The sequence below is a fragment of the Rhynchophorus ferrugineus genome, unplaced genomic scaffold (genome assembly GCF_030347505.1).
Source record: "Rhynchophorus ferrugineus isolate W39M unplaced genomic scaffold, kcgeb_rfMv2 rfM4, whole genome shotgun sequence".
Lineage (NCBI taxonomy): Eukaryota > Metazoa > Arthropoda > Insecta > Coleoptera > Curculionidae > Rhynchophorus > Rhynchophorus ferrugineus.
In genome coordinates this window covers 41,389,265-41,411,415 of record NW_027472583.1, presented here as the reverse complement: position 1 = coordinate 41,411,415, position 22,151 = coordinate 41,389,265, and the positions used below count along the sequence as shown (strand labels likewise).

Here is a 22,151-nt window from a genome sequence, read left to right as displayed (position 1 = left end):
ACTTTTTCTGAGACGGTCGATCACGCCCACCAGTGCCTCCGCAAAAAATCTCAAAAAAGTGTTTGTAAGCGCCGAAAAGGCGCGTTTACAGACAAGGTAATGGCGTCATGTACGTCAGAGCTGAAGACACAGAAACCCAGACCCAGACAGCAGCTAAATCGGCACAACGGTCAGACGAAACTGAAGACCCAGATGATGGTTTCACCTTGGTGGGAAAAAGGAAGAGAGGGTCCCTCACTCCACCTTAGGAAAGCCTGCAGCCGAAAGCCGGCAACAAGGCGAAACCGGCAACTGCTTCCAAATCAGAAACTAAGCCGGCCATTCAATCTATTCAATCGAAAGTCAAGGCTAACATACAGCCTTCGATTACTAAATTCGCCACCAGACCAGTGCAAACCAAGCCGATCACCAGGACCGACTAACAATCACCACCGAAACAAATCACCACCAGACCAACCCAGCCTGCGCAGGTAAGTAGCCAGGCAACTAACCAAACCTTAACCTCCACAGCAAAAAAAGTGCCTATCATTTCGGCGACTGTTTCTCAAACTCGCTCAAAAGAAAAAATCCCACCTATAGTGCTTCGTGACAAGAAAAGGTTCCTGGAGCTCAGTAGAATATCCAAGACACAATCAATTGATATTATCACCCGAGTCAAAAAGGAGGGCATTCTCTTATTCGCCACAAGCGAAGATTACCGAAAACTCACTACCCTACTCGAGGAAAGGAATTATCCTTACCATTCCTTCTGTCATCCGGAGGAAAGAGCATACCGCGTAAGAAACATCCTAGAATCACTCTGCGTTGACGAGGTACGTAAACTTCTCTTCCATCAAGGCTTCCATCCCAAATTTGTGCAAAGGTGGAAATTAAAATCCGGGATAGAATTACCAATTCTTCAGGTGGTTGTCCTTTGCGAAGAGCGACAGATCATCTATGTGACCAAACACGGCGTCATCACAGTGAAGCGCAAGATCCAGAGGGGAAACGGCCAGCCAGTACAGTGTTTCAACTGCCAGCTTTTCGGGCATTTCAGCTCGCATTGCCCTCCCCCCGCGGTGCGTCAAATGTGCTGGGCATCACGACACTAGATCCTGTACCAAAATCCTAGAAGCACCCCCAAAGTGCAGCAACTGCAGTGAAATTCACACCTCAAACTTCACTGGTTGCAGCTGCTGCCCTGTTCCGAGAAGACCAAGAATTCTGACCAGGCCTCCACAAGGTTCTGCATGGAGTAACCAAGGTGGCAGGAAGTTAGTCCAAAAACTAGCCATCGCCACCCAGCCTGCTCCAACTCAAGCTCCTACTCCAGTCACTATACCGCACCTTAACTTCCCAATGCAGGCGTTTACTAAGCAGCAGGCTTTCCTGCAAGTAATCGCTCTGGCTCATCAACTTGCTCGTCTTTTCCCAAAGGTCGCCGCCTAAGCGGAAACATTTACCTGTTTCTTTAACTTCCAGCTGCCTTTTAAATATTCGAAATGGTTTATCCAAAATCTCTTATACTGATGGAATTCAAACAGCTTACGTGGAAAGCAAGCAGAATTGGAAGATGTCATGACATTTTATGACGTCGACATCGCTCTCATCAAGGAAACTTTCCTGAAACTTTCGCATCGTCTCTGTTTTTGTCTACAGAAACGATAGAACTCCGGGTCGACGCGGTGGAATCGCCATTATCGTCAGAAAAGGAGTCAAACACGAGCTCATACCCTCGTTATCAGCAAACAACTTCGAAACAACCTTCATTAAAATCGATGTCCAAGAACGTCCCTTCGTGATTACATCACTGTACAGGAAATTTTCTACATTCAACTATACCGAATACCAATCAGTCGTCGAAGGAAAATTTCGAAAAATAATAGGTGGCGACTTCAACGCCCACCAACCACCTGGGGGTGTTTCAGAGCGAACCCCGCAGGTATCGCCATCGTAGCTCTAAGTACAGATCTGGGCTACGGTCTTGACTGGGATTCATCTGGCAGGAATCCACCCACCACCCCAGTTCAGCTTCTTAAGGCGCAGCAAGAGTCCTTGATTTCTTTATTCTTCAAGATGTAAATCGCCCTTCCGAAGTTTGAGTCCTTGACGAACTAGAATCCGATCAACGTCCGGTCCTTCTCTTATTATTTAGGAAAAAGATCGACTGGAAGAACTACCAATCTGTTCTCCTGGAATCCGATCTAATTCCGGAAATTAACACTCCAGAACAGCTCGAGGAAGCCGTACTCAAGCTATCTCGTGATATTCAGTCGTCTCACGAATCTGCCACAGTCGAAATTTCATCACTACCCCAACGGTGGAGAAACAACCTTCCCACTTCTCTTAAACACGAAATTCGCATCAAAACGCAAAAACGATCTATGCATATTAGCTTGATTCATCCTTGATGCTGCAGACAAAAGGGAGACGAGCAGAGCATGCACCTTACGCCCTAAAGTTGGACGTCTCGACCTGGCGAGCGATAAAATTGAACTCATTTCTCGCGGACCAAAGACAATGTCATCCGCCCCGAAGTCAGCGGTTACAGGAAATTTCGCAGTCACTGACCAACAAAAAGTCGAGCTCCTCGCAGAGACCTATGACGCAGAGATAAAATGTCTCCCACCCGCAAAGAACAATAAAGATAAGGACAACGACACTGTCATCAACGAATCCAACTCCATGAAAAGATACTGGTCTTTTACCCCAGCCTTTCTTCTCACCCATTTCGTGCCTCCAAAGCTTATGATCGACAAACTTCAAACCAAAAGATCTCCAGGTTTCGATGGAATATCGATTACCCAGTTAAAAAAGCTCTCGCATAAGCAGCCCGCGCAACTGGCAAACATCATTAACTCCATCATGAGGCTGCAACATTTCCCGGCGTCCATTCCCAAGAAAGGAGCAAAATCATCTCCATCTCACTACAGGTCCATCAGCCGTCTCAGTGCCTTTTTGAAGCTTGCCAAGAGGGCAATACTCTACGCTCTCAACTCTTTCACAAAGGAAAACAACATCATTCTTGATGAACAATTCGGCTTTCGCGCTCACCAATCATCAGTCCATCAGACTACCCGTCTGGTCGCACACATCCATCACTCTCTTGACCAACGTAAAAAGCTTGGAACAGATTTTCTGGACCTAACCAAAGCCTTCGACAAGGTCTGGCACGACGTTTTAATGGCAAAATGCGTGCGGTTATGCCTCCTAGAAGACCTACCCTAGAAGGTCTATCCTACAAGATCTATCGGACAGATCTTCTCAGGCCAAGGTCAGGAAAACACTTTTCAATCGAAAACAAATCGATTCTGACGTACATCAAGGTTCCCCGCTGGCCCCAGCCTTATTTAACCTCTTCGTTTCAGATCTGCTGAGAAAAGAGCACATTGACGTCACGTTTTACGCTAACGACACTGCTTTCTGCTAGCAAACCTGCTATCTTCTTTGATCTGCCCTTCTAGCAGACTTCCCATCTCCATTAAATGCTTATTTTACAAGATATTAATTCGGTCCGTACCCCTCTACGGATCTAATGTCTACTTCAAGTTTGTTACACCCAACCGGGTGAAACGGCTTTAAGTTTTCCAAAATAAACTTCTCAGGAGAATCTCAAGCGTTTGTCAGAAATAATCAAATTCAACAACAACTCAGCTCAAGTTCTTCTGAAAACGAGCTTGTTCGCGAATTGGTCGACATGCTGGGAGCTTAGCACCGCGTCACCGCTAACCTCCTCCCCTTTTCCAGGCTGAAATGACCTTACCCGTCACTGCAGTCATAACATTGCCCCCATACGACAGTATCCAGTCGTCCATATCCAATAGAATCGCCGGGTCCTTGTGCCCAATAACGGCTGCCCGATCAGCGAGTGCCATATCCTCAAATTTAATAGCAGTAGCGATCCACAGGGGTTAACTGTGAGGCGGTTTCGGTTTAGTGTATTGGTAAGCCCGGAGGCAGTCCCACATAACCCGGTCCAACTTGTCACTCCAGGGCAAGTCTCCGCGACCAGGTATGCGTTATGCATTCCACGGCTTGGTTTTAGGTCAGAACAAAAAAAAATACCCCAGAAATGTTTTATTGTATTTTAATGTGTTAATTGTTATTTTTGAATAATATACTATAATAAATATTGACAATACAATAGAATTATACAAAACCTAAAAACTAAAGATGTATAATAACCATAAATACTATATAAAAATTAAACATATACATAATCATAGAAAAGAAGCTAATCCATGACATAGTTAAAAATGATCTGATTGAAATGCTTTATTTATTATTGAATGGAAATATTTTTTAACAAAAATCGGGAGAGTAATCAAAATATTATCTATTATTATATATTATATCAATATCATGTTATGGAACGCTCATTCAATCAGTAACAAACGAACGGAATTATTCTCAGTACTATCTTCACATAATATCGACATACCACTTATTCAAGAGACTTTCCTTAAAGCCTCATGGAGATTTTCCATTCCCAACTATTCAATAATCAGAAATGAAATCTACAAAAAGAGCGGGCGGTACAGCCATCATACGGAGAACCATCACATCAAACATTATATTCTTCCGCCCATTCCCCTGCAAATCCTAAAAGCAACGTCTGCTATAGTTGAGTTTCAGAACAATCTAGTTCAGTTTACTTCAGGATATCAAAGTTGTGGTAAATTCGATGAGAAGGGATTCACACAATTCTTAGATAGCGAGGTCCCTAAAGTCACTGGTGGTGATTTTAATGTCCAGCATTTTAACGATATGGGTGTCGACCGCCGAGAAAAATATCGATATTTCGATATATCGAAGAAAAAAATATTTACAAATATTTTAAATATGCGACGACTAGAAAAGATATCGATATTTTACAAAACTGACATTGATATATTTAAGAAAAAATAAAAATATTAATATGTCGGTCTAAAAAATATCGATATTCTCTAAATGTTTTAAAAAGTAGATAATTTTAATAAATTTTTAAAATCAAATATCTATTTTAAAGGTTAATTAACATATTTTTTTATAATGTTTAAGAAATATATTAAATTTTTTTGAAAATATATTGAAAAATATCGACTAAAAAAATCGATATATGGAACGAAATCGTCCGAATAAGTGAAAATCTAGAATTTGGTATAGTCACTCCTGATGAACCCACTCAGTATCCAGATAACTACAACTCGACTTTTTCAGTATCCAGGAAATCAATCGATCTACAAACATCGCCGTCCTTCAGGAGCTAGACTCTGATCATCTTTCAATTATTCTAAAAATTGATGAAGGTCAAATCATAGATAAACAGCACATCTCAGCAAAAGAACTGTTTAGAAAAACTTTCAGGATACATTGCTACAGAACGGATCTATCCCAAATATTGTTCGATGGGGCAAAGTCGAGGATGCCGTCCTTAAAATAACACAGAGCATTCAATGATGCCTTCCATTCTGCTAATACAAAATTTCCTCAGAACACATTTTTCAGCATGTTTTAAAAGAACTATTAAGGATTAAAAATAGACTGAAAAGAACTCCCATCACTTATAACCCGGATGACAAAAGAAATTTAATCAAAAAAATCAAAAGCTTTCTCCCACTTAAACTCTACTTCATAGAGATTTATCATCATTTATCTTTATTTATATTCATAAAACATGTGGCACCAGCTACGAAAAAGTCAAATTTCTGGCTGACTCATTCGTCAGTCAAAGGCAATCAGCACCTATTATTACAGAAAGTTTAACGAAAAGCGATAAAACGAATTTAATATTCGATAATTTAATAGATAATGAATGAAACTCTATTCAACCAATTCCGCACACACAACCAGTTCCTAAACACTCATCTAGTTTCTCCAAAAATAATGTCAAATTAATGCCTTATCACGTAAAAAGCACCTGGACCTGATGGTAGCACTGTCATCTAGCTTAAAAATCTCCCTAACATAAAACTATCACAGTTATCTAATATCAATGTCATCTTATGATTACAATAGTTTTTGGAAACATTCTCACATCATTGTAATCACTAAACAAGGGACGAAATTTCCCCAACAGACAGACATGAATTGGCTAAGCTCCGTATGAAAAACACCAATTCTTCATGCTCTCCTACAGACCTTTAAGAATTAAAACATTCTGCCAAATGAACAGTCTGGATTCAGATCCAAACACTCCTCTCTGGTAGCAAGCAACCATACTGGCCACAGATATCCGCGGCGCATTCCGGATTATCAATGTGCAATTTTCCTGGACTTGACCAATACCTTCGTTAAGGTTTGGCACGAAGATCTGCTCTTAAAAGCATTTAAACTGCGAATACCTGCGACACATTAGCCAAATCCTACTTGTGGAACAGGTCATAACAGGTCAATTGAAAAGTCCCCGGCCTGACACATAGATGGCGGACAAATGGCATGTTACTAGAATTAAATTCATATGTTTTTTAGTTAGTCCTAACCCTCAAAAGATGCGTATATAAATTTGTGAGGTGTTGGATCATTAGCTTGTGAATTATAGCATTTTGAGTGAAGCAACTTTTGCTATTTTGAAAAAATGGATAAAAATGAATTTCGCGTATTGATAAAGTATTGCTTTTTGAAGGGAAAAAACAAAGTTGAAGCAAAAACTTGACTTGATGATGAGTTTCCGGACACCGCTCCAGGAAAATCAACCATCAAAGATTGGTATGCTAAATTTAGACGTGGTGAAAGGAGCACCGAAGACGATTAACGCAGTGGGCATCCAAAAGAGGTTGTTACCGACGAAAACATTTAAAAAATCCACAAAATGATTTTGAATCACCGTAAATTGAAACCGAATTAAATAGCAGACACTCTAACAGACAGATCATATGTACATCATATTATTCACGAATATTTGGGTATGAGAAAGCTCTGTGCAAAGTGGGTGCCGCGCGAGCTCACTTTTGACCAAAAACAACGACAACTTGATGATTCGGAGCAGTATTTGAAGATGATCAAGCGTAAAAAACCCGAGTTTTTGGGTCATCATTTTACTCCGAAGTCCAATCGACAGTCATCCGAGTGGACCGTACAGGATGAACCTGCTCCAAAGCGTGGGAAAACGTAACAGTCGGCTGGCCAGGTTATGGCGTCTGTATTTTTGGATTCGCATGAAATTATTTTCATTGACTATCTTGTAAAAGGAAGGACCATCAACAGCGACTATTACATAGCATTATTGGGCCGTTAGAAGGACGAAACCGCCGAAAAACGCTCGCATTTGAAGAAAGAGAAAATTTTGCTTCACCAAGATAATGCACCGTGTCAAAAATCCATGAATTGGGCTTCGAATTGCTTCCTCATCCACTGTATTCTCAAAAGAATTAGACGAAAGAAACACCCAGTACCATACATTCAGGCCAAAATCCGAGAGAACATTTAAATCCGTGTTAAAAGGATTACATCACGGGACGGACTTTAACACCATCAAGTTAGCTCTAGCTGAACAAAGCCACGAGGTCGTAAATATTCACAATATACGACATAGCACGACAAAAAAACCTCTGCCTATGCTCTATATTAATTTAAAACCTAATGGAAATAATAAGGCGGTGTATGAAATCAAAAAATTAGAAAACAATATTAAATGCGAACCACAACATACAAAAAGAATTATACCACAATGCACGAGGTTTCAAGCGCACGGGCACACAAAAACTTACTGTCGCAAATCATATAGAAGCGTAAAATGTGCAGGAGAACACAAAACAGGTGATTGTACTCGTAAAGTTCGCGATGACAAACTGAAATGGGCTAATTGTAACGGAAATCATCCAGCGAACTACAAGAGTTGCGCAATTCACAAACAACTACAGCACAAACTCTATCCTGCCTTAAGAGAAAAAAGGCATCAACAGCAACAAAAACAATCTACACCTACCAGTTTACCCACCAGACCAAGTCAACCAGGCATAACTTATGCCCAAATAGTTGAAAATGGTTCAACACAAAATCGAGAAACCACAACACAACCTACTGAAACTGGCAGCAACATTTCTAGAATAGAAAACATGATGGCCAAAATAATGGATCAAATGAGCACGACGCTTGGTCTACTCACACTAACGCCTGAAACCATTAACTACAAAATCGCCGTCTGACATGCCAATGGGCTCCGACAACACACCAGGGAAATAAAAATGTTCGTAATTGAACAAAATATTGACGTTATGATGGCTTCCGAAAGACATTTTACGGACAAACATTATTTAAAAATTCCCAAATATAAACTTTATCATACAAATCACCCTGATGATAAAACACATGGAGGTACAGCCATAATAATTCCAGATGATATAAAGCATTTCAAAAAAAGAAAAATTCCGCAGAGATTACCTGCAAGCCACCAGTATAACCATAGGGGAAGTCCATGGGCCATTAACAATGTCTGCGATTTATTGCCCGCCCAAACATAACAACAAGGCAGAACACTTTCAAGAATTCTTCAGTACGCTAGGTAATAGATTTATAGCCGGAGGAGATTACAATGCAAAACATTTAATGTGGGGTTCAAGAATAATAACCTCCAAAGGTAGAGAACTACTAAAAGCAATAAAGATAGATAATTTACAACATATCTCTACTGGTGAACCAACATATTGACCTTCAGACAGAAATAAAAAACCAGATACTATAGATTTATGTATTACAAAAAATATTGATAAAAAAAGTGTCATGCAGAATCATGTTTCGACCTGTCTTCTGATCATTCACCAATAATAACACTTTCTTCAAAAATTACCATAAAAGATAAGCCCCACTCTCTGTGCAATAATAGAAATAACTGGCCCTTATTTAGAGAAAACTTAGACCGAAACATCTCTCTAAACTTACTGTTACAAACTGAAATGAATATAGAAATAATAGCAATAAACATTACAAAAAATATACAGGAAGCAGCATATTCCGCGACTCCTAACAGTGAAACATTTCCAAGAAAAAATACACATATATCAAGTACAATACAGAAAAAGATAGCAGAAAAAAGAAAGTTACGACGCAATTGGCAACAGAAAAGGACTGAAGAGAATAAAATAAAATTTAATAGGGCAATAAAAGAGCTGAAAGAACTAATCCAAAATGAAAGAAACCAAGGCATTCACGAATATCTCGAGAATTTGACACCAACTGAGGCTACAGACTATTCGTTGTGAAAAACAACAAAAAAGCTTAAGCAGCATAACCTAGCTATTAAAACAAACGAAAATAATTGGGCTAAAAACAATAAAGAGAAATACATAAAGATGACGAAAATAAAATTACTAGCTTTCTAGATTCGCCATTTCAAATCGACTTACCGCACGAGAAATAGACGGTCAGAAAAAAACAAACAATAATGAGAGAGATTAATATTAAAAAGGCTCCTGGTTATGACTTAATTGCTGGTAAAATTTTAAAAGAACTTTCTGATAGTTAGGGTATAAAATTATTAACATTTATATTTAATGCTATTCTACGAATTAATTACTTCCCTAGCATCTGGAAAGTAGCTAAAATATTAATGATTCTTAAGCCAGGAAAAATATCAGAAGATGTGACCTCCTACCGGCCTATAAGTTTATTACCGATAATCTCGAAAGTTTGCGAGAAGCTATACATAAAGGAGCTAAACTATATAATAGAAAAAAGAAAAATTATTCCATTATTAGAATTAGAACATCAGTTTGGCTTTCGCAATAAGCATGGGACTATAGAACAAGTGCATAGACTTGTAAACAAAATAAACACTGATCTAAATGCCAAAAGATATTGTTCGGCTGCTTTTCTAGACATATCTCAGACTTTTGACAAAGTATGGCATACGGGCTTGCAGGTTAAACTAAAGAAACTTCTCCCTCATCCGGACTATCAGTTACTAAAATCGTATCTCACTGATAGAAATTTTATTGTACATCAAGGCGATGAACACACCGAATTAAATCCCATATATTCAGGAGTTCCTCAAGGTAGTGTACTGGGTCCAGTACTGTATCTTCTGTATACGGCTGAATATCAATCATTGTCAACTCCCCCAAGCAGAGCTTGTTATATATCTTGGTACGCACTTAGATCGACGCCTAACCTGGAAGAAGCACATACTCTCTAAACGAAAACCATTTGGACTTAAATTATATCAAATGCATTGGCACATCGGGCGCAAATACAAGTTATAATTAGATAACAAGGTAATGCTGTATGAGTCTATACTCAAGTCTATTTGGTCGTATGGAATGCAACTATGGGGTATCGCTAGCAAATCTAATATATCCATCATTCAACCGTTTCAAACAGCATCTGGTCTGATTATTGGACATATAGAGACTTAAGAAATACTTATTGCCTATAGGGCAGACTGTGGAATCACAAAGAGTAAAAAACACCGTATTCTCCAGATCTAGCCCCCAGCGACTATTTCCCGTTCTCAGATCTCAAAAGAAAGCTTGCTGGGAAGAAATATTTGTCGAATGAAGAGGTGATATATCTGACCTGATGGGGAATAAGGTGAAGGCAGCTCTGGTCGCCGACAATACAGGGCGTTATTTCGTCAGCCGACAGTTGTCATCCATAAGAAAACAGCTTCAGCTAAACTACACAATCAAATGGCTCAGATTCTGGAGACTGCAGGTCAATCCATCCAAAACCCAAGGAATCGTCTTCCATTGGAAGCGAGACATCCATATCGCCAAACTGATAATTTAAAATATCTACAGAAGATCACGCTTCTCGGTCTCACTTAGATCGACAATTCAAATGGTCAATGTAAATCCAACAAGCAATATGCAAATGTAATGGTATTGTTCAACGTATCTATTCACTAATACGTAGGAAAAGTAGCCTCTCTGCTGCATCCAAAACATTGCTGTACAAAGCTCTAATTAGATGCCTTTTAATGTACGGGTCCCAAGCTTGGTATAGCGTTATCCCACTAGCCCAGGTAAAGTATCTGCAGGTGAGACAAAATAACATGCTGCGAATGTTCATGAAGGTTCATCTGGAAAACGCTAAACCACTGGGAAACCGGTACCCCACAGGTGGTCGATTGTCTTTTTAAAATATAAGCAAGGTTTATGGAAGATGCCGAGCAGACCGACATTTTAGTCCGCCAACTCCCTGCAATATTTCCTCCAAGACACCTAGCAAAGTACAGTATGAAGTGAGTTATACTATAACCTTAATATAGGTTTAATTTAATTTTAAGTTAGGTTAAGTCTGTTTAGATATAAATTTTAAGATACTGCTCTCAAAAATGGAAAAAAAGCGCTACAATGTCGTGCTACCTAATATTACATAATGTGTGATGGTGCGGTAAACATGATGTGTTTGTTTAGAACTTAATAAATATCTGTAAAAGCGAAAACTCGCTAATTAAAACCAAATAACAATAAAGTAAGTTCCTACTAAAAATAAATTTGCTGAAAAGCACCCTATGTACTTTCTTTGTGATTTTTGTTTTAATCTGCATCTGATCGACACTGATCGCTATATAAAGCAATAAGAACATGTAAGTTGTAGTTTGGACGTTGTAAAAATGGTGATTTTTATAACAATTGCAAAGAACACGAAGGAGAGCCACTAAAATGTTGAAACAGGAAGTTGAAGTCTTGGCAAATTCAAGAGGAGTCCGCTGAAACCGTGAGAAGGTTTTTTACGTTGAATAGCTACGAGGAATGAAAAGATAATCTTCTACGACAATCAAATGAGCAGAAAAGAAAAAGAAAGAAAAGAAAGCACTTAAGTGGTTCCCAGAAAACCGTTATTGTAACTGTCAACGGGATAATCTACCATCTATGAAATATGAAGGGTTGGAGTATGACCTAACTGAAGAGTTAATGGTCCTTAACGACTAGACCAATGGTTCCCAACCAGTGGTTCATAGATACCAAAATATGGACCGTGAATGATTTGAGCGGGCGATGAGCTGTTGGTCACCGTGCATTGAGCGAGAACAGCGAGGGTGGTGGGGGCGGTACACAGGGCCGCCAACTCGACGAACATATAACGTTTGTCATATGCCCACAATTGAACGTGTATCGTGGGCAAGGAATTACTCCAGATTTGCGCTGTTATTTCTTATATTTGAGTGTCAGTAAATGTATTTAGTTTTATTTAACTGTGCGAGGAAGTGATTACTGCATTACTGTCCGTTGTTCTTAACTTTATTTCTTGAATTTGTTAGTAAATAATATAGGTAAGAACAGAACAGTAAATATTCTGTTTTGATGAACCCTTTCCGTGTGCGTCTATTTCTGTCTACATATATGTCTGTTGGCGGGATCGTACCTATGACAAAGGTATGTATCGTAGTATATTATTTGTAAACTACAATCACTTTGGATATTATTTCCAAAAATGAATATTTTTATTGAAGCTATCTTACACGATCATATTATATTTTTTTGGTTTAATTTCATTTTTTATATCTTATTTTCAGAACATGGCGCCTAACAGAAAATACAGCAGTTATACAAAATTTGGATTTACTTCGATATAAAGTAACGGAGAAGTAAAGCCACAGTGCGCTATATGCACAATAGTTCTCGCAAATGACGCGTTGAAACCAGCGAAATTAAAACGACACTTAGAAACGGTAACGACAGTAGTAGATTATTTGTAAACTAAAATCACTTTGGATATTATTTCAAAAATGAATATTTTTATTGAAGCTAGCTTACACGATCATATTATATTTTTTTGGTTTGATTTCATTTTTATATCTCATTTTCAGAACATGGCGCCTAACAGAAAATACAACAGTTATACAAAATTTGGATTTACTTCGATATAAAATAACGGAGAAGTAACGCCACAGTGCGCCATATGCATAATCGTTCTCGCAAATGATACGTTGAAACGAGCGAAATTAAAACGACACTTAGAAACGGTACATCCAAATTTGTCTGACCGTCGGCTAGAATTCTTCGAAAGAAAATTAGAGAACCTAAAAAAAAACTTCATCATTAGTAGCGTTGGTTGAGATTTCTAAATTAATAGCATAATCTAAAAAATCTCACATAGTCGGATAAAAACATGTGAAACCATGTTTGATCAAAACCGTCGAAGAAGTTTTGAGATTAGACGCCAAGAAAAAATATAAGACATACCTTTATTTAATAACACGGTCAAAGCTCGAATTGAACTTATGTTAAATCATATAGAGAAGGAGAACTACTTGTATTTGTTCGCTATTTAGACGACGACAACATAATCAAAGAAGAAATATTGATTTCACAGGAACGGCAAACAACATCAAAAGGTATCGACATAATGAACTCAATATCGGAATATTTTGCGAAACATAATCTTATGTGGGATAAACTCGCTGTCCTCTGTACTGCTGGCGCTCCGGCAATGTTGGGATCATGACGACGTTAGTAAAACATAAAAATCCTACGGTAATAACACGCTGTATCATACATCGCAGCGCCTTAAATACACACCTTTTTAAAAAATTGTGCACTGAAATGAATTGTGACCATGAGGCACATCTCTTTTACACATAAGTTCGATGGCCATCTAAAGATAATATGTAGGCAATAGGTAAAGATATATGTAGGTATGTAGGGATTATATGAACTGAGAGCAGAGGTTGAGAGTTTTCTGGTTGACAAAAAAATGAACGATTTGTTGAAACAGTTTACTTATCTGGTGTGTCAGATGAATTTGGCTTAACTTGTGAATATTTTCACAAACTTAAATAAACTGAATATGCAACTGCAACTTTCCGAAAATAAACAATTAGAAAAACGTCGCAAATATATTAATTTTTGAAGATAAACTTCGCGCTTTCATTTGCAAATTTCAGTTGTAATTACGTAAAATTAAAGAAAATCATTATTCTGCATTTGGGACATTGAAAACACTTGAGGAAGTTAAAAAGTATGACACTAGTAAAGCAAATATACAAGAAAACACCAAGACTTGGTGACTTTCTGCTTTGTTGATAATTAAAAACAAAGCGAGGAATCGTTTGAAAGTGATGATTTGCGTGTAGCTTTGAGTAACAATATTAGTCCTAAGATAGCCAAACACATGCAGAAAATGCAAGCTTGGAAATTACATTAATACAAAATTAGAGAAGTTTATCATAAAACTATTATTATTATTTATTTTAATTTAATTTCCTATTGAGTTATAAATTAAAGTTTCAGTTTGGTTATTACAGTTTATTTTTATTATACCTACAACAAGAATAATATAAAGGCGGTCCATGACCAAGAAAATTTGGAAATCCTTGGACTCAACGGTCCTAATTCCTGTTTCAATAGGGACTTCTTATTTTTTTATACAACCAATGAAAATTCAATATATTTTTCCTTCTACAAGAAGGTTAAATTAGTTCAAGAATATTTTTTTAAAGCATCAACTGATATCTCTATTATAGTATATAGCAATCCACCTTCCATAACAATTGGGTGCAGTTGATTAGTTTCTGCTGCAATCAGTATCGTTGATGTCGTCGTTTCATCGCGCACCTGAAATTGTGACTCACGTGGATTAGTTAAACAATCGCGGAGTCTACGCTTCCATCGCTGTTCCATTTCGTAAACCGTGATTTTTAAAAAGCTACCTAATTCAAATTTGTTTAATTATTATACATTGAGATGCCGGTAGTAATAATTTTATATATTTTTCCACTTTTAATATAAAATGTTTTTATTTTTTCTAATGTTATTTGTACAGAACCGCTTATATATATATTAAACATTTACATAAAAATACCTTAGATAGTTATCTCATTTCTTTGATCTTTGACCACAACAAATACTTGACCAAGAGAATCATATGTATATGTACGCTTCAAGAATGTATCCAGAAGTTTTATCCCTGACAATGTTCTTAAACCTGGTATTAAAGGAATACATTTGAAGTCTAATATCCTGCTTGTATGTGGAGGTAAAGGTTCTAATTTTCTGCCTGATATATCACACCAGGCAATATGATCAGTATTTTCCAGATAGAGAATAAACTCTACAGTTCTTTCTCTGTGGAAAGGATGAACTAGAATTATAATTATTTTAAAAATGTTTTGTCTTACCCATTATTTAGAAGTTTACATTTAAAAGTAAACAATTCTTCTAAAACTACAAAATTAGGCAACTCAACAATAGAAAATCTTATATCACCATAATCAAGCCCCTAAAAATGTGTTATCATTAGTTATTGTTTGCCCTAATGTATGTTGTAACATTTAAGACTTACCAATCTTTGCAACTGACTAGTTTGGAGACGGCCTTTCTCTCCCAAATTAGATCTCCAGACTATATCCAGCTTGCCAATATTAGTAGCCCCACTAAGTGACTTCAAATCAGATATTAACTTTTCATTTGGTGATAAACAATAGAGATATTGACTAACAGATTGTGGTTGAAGAATCATATTTTTTCCAAATATACTATCTCCATTAGGTGTTTTATTTAGACACTTGACTAAAAAGCAAGGGTTTATTCATTACTTGCACATAGATAGGTTTGTAGTTACCATTAAATAAATGAGAAGTATCCAGAGAAATTTTTTCCAAACATATAGGTCCATAAGTAATATTCTGTACTTGTGCTTCAAGATACACATCATCATTTTCATCATTGTAAAATTTGGTTTTCACATCTAAGGGTTTTAGAACCATAATTTTAAAGAATTTTCTAAATGTCATAGGAAGACCACTTGAATTTTGATATGAAACCTCACAGACCAGTCTAGAATGAAACATTATATTATACTGTCCCTATTTAATGAAGAACTATACATGTGTGTCCCAATTTCTTTAACTTCATGATGTATAACAACATTGACAGTCTGATCTGAAGTCAATTGTGGTGTTGGTGAATTATTTGAGAGTTGAAGTTTCTGAGTACTTGTTTGTAAATCTACCTAAATCCAAGCTAAATAATCATTGTCTAAACTATAAATGTACATCATACCTTAACATTAATATTATAAACTATTTGTTTTGTTTCACTATATACACATATATAGCTTGAGAAGGTTTCCCCTAAATAAATATTTACAGGACTTTGAGGCAACAACAAAAATTGCCCTATTGCTAGAGTTTCAGTGCCTGGGACGGCTGTAGGATCTTGTTGGAGTGCTGTATTTAGTAAGTTACCTGGTAAGTCCTTGCTATCGCACGTTACTGGCAAAGGACTAGCTAAAGTGGGTCTAGTAAGCCTCATTACTAAAATAAAAACACCATACAAAATAATGTTTACATTTTATAACAAATTTATCTGTACTAATAAACGGGATACCTCTTAAAGCCAATAAATGTTCCTCAGTTTCCATCGGACTAATTTTATTAAAGTACTAAGTTTAGTTTTGATAATTTATTTGACATATTAATCATAGAATATTAATAACAAATCTTGCGATAACACTCCCGCAGTAGTCTTGAGAACAATCGAATAAAAATTATTTATAAGGATAATTAAAAAAACAGTGAAATAAAATTTAATTAATTTCAATAAAAACCTTATTTGTTGGGAATCGAATACGAATAACAACATATAAAGAGGCGATTTAGGTATTCTGAAAAGAGTATACTGTTCAGACCTAAATCTGAATTATGAAATCTAGAGTTGCAAACTATCGACTGTCATTACCACGACTTCAACTGTCGACGCTAAATCTCATCACTACTTTAATTAGACAAAAGAGAAAATCAAACAAAAAGAAAAGAAAGTGTGGTTATGAGTTTTTTGTTTGATAATATTCTATTGGATTTTAAACGATGTCTCAGAAAATAGCAAGTGATACATTTAGAAGCACTTTCAAAACTGTTAATGCAGATGTTTTGCACTGGTTTCCTGGGCATATGGCCAAAGGTTTGAAACAAATGCAACAGAAACTCAAGTCAGTAGATTGCGTGATAGAAGTCCATGACGCTCGGATTCCTTTATCCGGCAGAAATAATGACTTTAAGTACACAATTAGTGGTGTTAAACCGCATATTCTTGTCTTGAATAAAGTTGATCTGATTGATAAACGATTTAAAAAAGATATTGACAGGAATTTGAATTCACAATATGAACATATAATATATACTAACTGCCGTGATCAAAAATGTCCAGGAGTTAAGACAATTTTTCCTTTAGCTCAAAAATTAATTGCAGATTCAAATAGATACAATAGGAGTAACATGGAGGACTTTAACATGATGATAATTGGTGTACCTAATGTGGGAAAGTCATCTTTGGTAAATTCATTAAGAGCTAAGTATTTAAAGAAAGGCAAAGCATCACAAGTGGGAGCCTCTCCAGGAATAACAAGAAGTGTACTTAATAAGATAAAAATGTCAGAAAATCCTTTGTTCTATATGCTTGACACACCAGGTATACTGACACCAAAGATTGCAGATATTGAAACTGGATTGAAATTAGCTCTTTGTGGGACAATTACAGACCATTTAGTAGGTGAGATGATTATTGCTGACTATCTTTTGTTCTGGCTAAATAGTCAAGGGCATTTTGATTATGTTGATTATTTTAAAATGGAAAAATCTTGTGACAATATCCTTGAGGTTCTTGCACATATCAGCAAACAACATAACAAAATTCTACGGTTAAGGAATCAACTTAATGAATATATAATTAAACCCAATCTAGACGCAGCTGCTCAAATAATGTTGAAGGCCTTCCGTGATGGCAATCTGGGTAAACATATGTTAGATGAAGATTTGTTATAGCATATGTTTTTATTTATATTTGTAAATTTAAATTAAACAAGCAATGTTATATAAGCCAAATATAATATTTATTTTAATGTAAACTATAATTAGTAAAAGTTTGTACAATTTGCTACAGTATGATAAATTGAAGTTGAGGTATTGTCTCTCATAGAGGAAGACAAAGATATATCTATCAATATGTGAAGATTTACATGCATTTTAGATATATCTAAGAGTTATCTCTAGTATGCTTAACAATAATTTAATTTTTTAATAAATAACTGTAAAACGAAATCCAATACATACTTTAATTAAAAATGTGTAGTGAATCCTATGAATTTATCATATTATATTCCCTGAAGATCCTTAGAGCTTCCCACTGTTTTTTATGCATTAAAATATGTGGTCTCTTTTCTTTCATGTGTGCAACAGCTTGCTCAGCTGTCCACTTATATCTCTGCAAAATTTGGATTTTTCTTTAATTGTTTAAGGTTGCAAATAACTTACATTAATTAAGTAACATCCTACAAGAGTTGCGCTACGCGTCCTGCCTGCTTTACAATGAATGTAAACTGAAGACTGGGATAATCCATCAACTATATTGGATTTGTCAACAAACTGGTTGATAAACTGGACACCCTCTACTAGCTTACTTTGGCACGGGGTGGCAAAAATGTCCGTAGTTGCTAATTGCAGAAATGAGACACCCAGTTCTTTCCAAGACTATATTTAATTTTAAAGTTCTTCACTATGAGGTTTGAAGTTATATTAATATAATACGTACTTTAGAATTATTAGCAAAAAACAATTCATAATCCTCGTTCATAGAAACGACAGCCTTAACATTTTCTTTTTCGATAAGCTGAAATTAGTGATGAAAAGTAGTTGCTGATTGAAAATATAACCTATAAATTGACATTCTTGTGGAAAGCAATTTTCGACCTTACAAAAAATATGTATAGTGTTTATATTAATGAAACACTCACCTCTTTTGCAATATGTGGAAATGGTAAAGCTCCTAAAATTACTGTATCGTCTATCCTGTTATACCATTGTCGTGGAGTTAGTTTTTCCATGCATATGTTATATAGTAAAGTTGGATAGAAGGTGATCCTAGCAAACATTTTTATATGCAGTTAATATCCAGACAGTATAACTCCAATTCGCCACTTGGTAGATTATAAATGTATATTGATTTATTAGTAAAATAAAGACTTCGAGCATGCCAAAAGTGTCATACACGACGAAATTGTAGGCCACGACCGGGTGAAAGCTAGGATGCTCAATTATTTTCAGAGAAAGTTACGTGTTTTTCCTATTGCTACTATTTTTGATTAATATTTAATATATGCAAGCATTTTGATAAAAGAACTGAAGGTTTTGTTTTTATAGATTATTTTCTTTATTGATTAGTTGATGCTTATTATTCACAATAGAAATAAAATTTGGACCCACTACAAATATTTCCCCTTAATTGTATATGCGATTTAGGCTGAACCGAATATATATATTTTAGTCAATTTTGAAGTGATATATTTTCTTTTTTGTATAAAGTTGTATATCATAATTATTTAACTTCAGTTTTATTTATAACCAACATTTTTACACTGTAAACAGTTTGTTATAATGTTTAAAAATATTTTTTTTTCTATAAATAATATCACTACTCTCTGCACTTTATTTATTATTTTTGAACATTAACCTTGATAATGTTTGATATATTATTTATTTATATATACTTTCACCTTTTATGGTATCAAAATGAACATTTCTGAATTACAATAAATCTAGTTAGATTTAAATTAATTATATATTTTCTATTATTTATTTTTCTAATATGTCAAATGGAAGGAAAGAGATAAATACAAGTATTTTTTTAAACTTTTATTTACAGGCTTTCAAAATACAACAAAACATAATAGAATATATTAAATTTGACAAATTTAGAGTTACTTAGAAATACTCCAGAATTTCTTTACGGTCTGGCCAATACCAATTTGGGTATGATTGTAATAGAGTAAGCTTGCTAGAGTCCCAGCTGATATTAAATAAAGCAAAGCTAATGATAGTTTCGGAAGAACTGGGCCAACGACAATCGGACGAACATAATCTATAACACATGCTTCCAAACCCCTAGGAAAATGACATTATATCATTGTTCATATATAAATAATTTATAAACAAACCAGTGGAAATGCATTACTATAGAGAGTGCAAACAAATCATCTAAGACTTGGTTAGGGCATATAAAAGTAGCTGGTACAATTCCCAACAATCCCAAAGACAGAACTTTTTCTATAGTCCACAACTTGCTGTGATCAGATGACATGGGTCGCTTAGCTTGCTGTACAACATTTACGAAGTTCATCTTGCATTTGCTTACCAAAGATTGAGATGTCGTTTTTGGGTTGCGAAACTGAGTGAAATTTTGTGTCTTTTGGACGTTGAATGTGCATCTTGGAATAGAGGAAAAACCTAGAAAAGGACATAACCGGTTATGTAATTTTGTTTACGGAACAAGTTGTTTTTCGAATTACCCCTTATAAAGGGTTTGAAAATTACCTTTCAGCTTTGCACTGTTTCTTAACACCATTGCTAATGCCATTTTTAATATATTTTTGCAATTTCCTTAAAAACTGTTTTGGTGCAAGACAAAATTAAAATGTCAAATACTTCCTCTTTTTAAGCTTTAGGCATTAATTTGACTTAAAATTGTTTCCTATTATTGTTAATTAGGATCTGCTCTGACTAAGAATATAATGATAGGAATAGTAATAACATATTCCTTTATAAAGTTTTGAAGGAGGTAAACCGAGATTTTTAGACGAATTAAATGAATGTACACATCTAGTGAAAGTTTTGACATTTGTCAGTGAGCTTTTGCCTGTTTTGCTGTTTGCTTATTCTTTTCGTTGATACCTAAATAGGTGAAGTACGTGGGTGTAAAGTGACTTCTATTTACCTCTTTTTCGTTAATCTACCACAGAACGAGCCATGAGTACCAGGGTGTTTGTTGGTGGTCTGACATACAAAGTACGCGAAAGAGATTTGGAGAAATTTTTTCGCAAATATGGCCGAATTCGGGAGGTGTCAATGAAGAGTGGGTATGCTTTCGTTGAATTCGACGATTATAGGGATGCTGAAGATGCAGTTTACGAGATGAACGGTAAGGATTTAATGGGAGAGAGGGTAACAGTAGAAAGGGCGAGGGGGACGCCGCGAGGAAGCGATCGTTGGCGTGATCGGGATTCAAGGGGCTACGGAGCTCCGCATCGAAGAGATCGTGATAGAGAGCCCCGAGGCAAAGACAAATACGGTCCCCCAACTCGCACCGATTATCAGGTAACTGTCGAGAATTTATCTAGCCGTTGTTCGTGGCAGGATCTCAAAGACTATATGCGTAAAGCCGGAGAAGTAACCTACGCTGATGCCCATAAACAAGCGCCGAATGAGGGTGTTGTGGAATTCGCGTCTTACAATGATATGAAAAATGCGATTGAGAAGCTGGACGGTACCGAGATAAACGGGCGAAAGATTCGCGTAGTGGAATCAGGTAGAGGTTCCCGTAAGAATAAGTCATCAAGCCGGTCTCGCTCTCGTTCTCCGCGTTCCAAAAGCCGATCGAAGAGTCCCAGAAAGTCCAGGTCCAGGTCCAAGGATGTGTCAAGATCAAGGTCCGGATCTAGGAATGATAAATCCAGGTCAGCTAGTAAAGAAAACGACAACAAGAGGTCTCCTTCCAGGTCGAGATCAAGAGACAATTAATGAAGATGTGCTTGTGTGGGTGTTTTCGAAAAGAAAATTTATTAAAAAATCAAGGGTTTATAATATTAAGTGAGATTTGGGATAATGAAAGTTTATTTTCTTTGTATTATTATATTTTAGAAGTATCATCACTTCCGCTTTTACATTCTAGAATACAAATCTTATTTCTTCCTGTTCTGGATATGTAAGAGCTTACTTTTTGTGATTTAACTGTCTCAGTTTCTGACTCTGTAAGATGTTGGTTTCATCTTTTTACGAGTCAAAACTCATACAGTTTAGTGATTAACAGTAATGTTTCTTTTTCTTTAGCTTTTAAAATTGATGATGTAAGTTCTGTACTGAATAAAATTTAATGACAAACAGCATATTGTAGATTTAAGTTGTGTTGATTTACATTTATGTATATAAATATTTTTCATGTTTGTGCCTAGGTATGATCAATTCCTCTTCCCCATTCGACAACAGAGTTATTTGTCCCACTCCTCGCTGATGCCACTGTACCAGTCTATATTTCAGAGATAAACCTTTAGATGAGGATAAGGGTTCGAACGCGTTTCCCCTCCCAAGGGGGGCAGAGGGGGTTCCGTACCGAGGGCAAATACTAATTAAAGTCCTGGGTAAATATCAATTTTTCTATGAAGTGTACACGATTTTATTTTTAATTTTGATTAGCACAAGATTAGGGGCAATGCTTTTGGTAAGTTTGGAAAAATAAATTTTGTATAAATGGAATAATTTGACG

The 22,151-nt window shown here is 36.2% G+C and overlaps 5 protein-coding genes across 10 annotated transcripts; 2 read left to right on the top strand and 3 right to left on the bottom strand.

Annotated features, from left to right (window-relative positions):
- Positions 1-4,717: 4,717 nt before the first annotated feature.
- Positions 4,718-18,092, bottom strand: LOC143195777 (trafficking protein particle complex subunit 13). 6 transcript variants are annotated; one of them, XM_076403225.1, is made up of 8 exons: positions 16,215-16,502; positions 15,903-16,156; positions 15,728-15,852; positions 15,463-15,677; positions 15,184-15,410; positions 15,020-15,120; positions 14,704-14,966; positions 4,718-4,830 (listed from the first exon to the last, which is right to left on the bottom strand). In XM_076403225.1, exons 1-7 carry the CDS (start codon positions 16,261-16,263, stop codon positions 14,705-14,707), a joined length of 1,233 nt encoding a protein of 410 aa, XP_076259340.1. In that variant the 5' UTR covers positions 16,264-16,502; the 3' UTR covers positions 4,718-4,830; position 14,704. The 6 variants fall into 6 exon arrangements, with proteins under 6 accessions (XP_076259340.1, XP_076259342.1, XP_076259339.1 ...); XM_076403227.1 differs by lacking the exon at positions 4,718-4,830 and adding an exon at positions 14,133-14,456 and having other exon boundaries at positions 16,230-16,508; XM_076403224.1 differs by lacking the exon at positions 4,718-4,830 and adding an exon at positions 14,133-14,456.
- Positions 16,628-17,943, top strand: LOC143195778 (mitochondrial GTPase 1). Its single transcript, XM_076403230.1, has one exon. It carries the CDS (start codon positions 16,709-16,711, stop codon positions 17,660-17,662), a length of 954 nt encoding a protein of 317 aa, XP_076259345.1. The 5' UTR covers positions 16,628-16,708; the 3' UTR covers positions 17,663-17,943.
- Positions 17,962-18,768, bottom strand: PTPMT1 (Protein tyrosine phosphatase, mitochondrial 1). Its single transcript, XM_076403232.1, has 4 exons — positions 18,631-18,768; positions 18,429-18,506; positions 18,152-18,367; positions 17,962-18,101 (listed from the first exon to the last, which is right to left on the bottom strand). Exons 1-4 carry the CDS (start codon positions 18,766-18,768, stop codon positions 17,976-17,978), a joined length of 558 nt encoding a protein of 185 aa, XP_076259347.1. The 3' UTR covers positions 17,962-17,975.
- Positions 18,769-18,910: 142 nt separating this feature from the next.
- Positions 18,911-20,345, bottom strand: SdhD (Succinate dehydrogenase, subunit D). Its single transcript, XM_076403233.1, has 3 exons — positions 20,207-20,345; positions 19,831-20,119; positions 18,911-19,777 (listed from the first exon to the last, which is right to left on the bottom strand). Exons 1-3 carry the CDS (start codon positions 20,247-20,249, stop codon positions 19,594-19,596), a joined length of 516 nt encoding a protein of 171 aa, XP_076259348.1. The 5' UTR covers positions 20,250-20,345; the 3' UTR covers positions 18,911-19,593.
- Positions 20,346-20,504: 159 nt separating this feature from the next.
- Positions 20,505-21,774, top strand: LOC143195779 (serine-arginine protein 55). The gene has a single exon (XM_076403231.1). The coding sequence runs from the start codon at positions 20,639-20,641 to the stop codon at positions 21,407-21,409; it is 771 nt and encodes a 256-aa protein (XP_076259346.1). The 5' UTR covers positions 20,505-20,638; the 3' UTR covers positions 21,410-21,774.
- Positions 21,775-22,151: the final 377 nt, after the last annotated feature.

Excerpts from the sequence above, each read along its gene's own strand:
- LOC143195777 (XM_076403225.1), bottom strand. The coding sequence starts at position 16,263 with ATGGAAACTGAGGAACATTTATTGGCTTTAAGAGGTATCCCGTTTATT. Across the intron at positions 15,678-15,727 it reads AAAGAAATTGGGACACACAT|ACTGGTCTGTGAGGTTTCAT; the intron begins GTATAGTTCTTC and ends GTTTCATTCTAG. Across the intron at positions 14,967-15,019 it reads TGTAAACTTCTAAATAATGG|AGAAAGAACTGTAGAGTTTA; the intron begins GTAAGACAAAAC and ends TCCTTTCCACAG.
- LOC143195778 (XM_076403230.1), top strand. The coding sequence starts at position 16,709 with ATGTCTCAGAAAATAGCAAGTGATACATTTAGAAGCACTTTCAAAACT.
- PTPMT1 (XM_076403232.1), bottom strand. The coding sequence starts at position 18,768 with ATGTTTGCTAGGATCACCTTCTATCCAACTTTACTATATAACATATGC. Across the intron at positions 18,507-18,630 it reads TTCCACATATTGCAAAAGAG|CTTATCGAAAAAGAAAATGT; the intron begins GTGAGTGTTTCA and ends CACTAATTTCAG. Across the intron at positions 18,102-18,151 it reads TAGGATGTTACTTAATTAAT|AGATATAAGTGGACAGCTGA; the intron begins GTAAGTTATTTG and ends CAAATTTTGCAG.
- SdhD (XM_076403233.1), bottom strand. The coding sequence starts at position 20,249 with ATGGCATTAGCAATGGTGTTAAGAAACAGTGCAAAGCTGAAAG. Across the intron at positions 20,120-20,206 it reads AAACAGTGCAAAGCTGAAAG|GTTTTTCCTCTATTCCAAGA; the intron begins GTAATTTTCAAA and ends GTCCTTTTCTAG. Across the intron at positions 19,778-19,830 it reads ATAGTAATGCATTTCCACTG|GGGTTTGGAAGCATGTGTTA; the intron begins GTTTGTTTATAA and ends TCATTTTCCTAG.
- LOC143195779 (XM_076403231.1), top strand. The coding sequence starts at position 20,639 with ATGAGTACCAGGGTGTTTGTTGGTGGTCTGACATACAAAGTACGCGAA.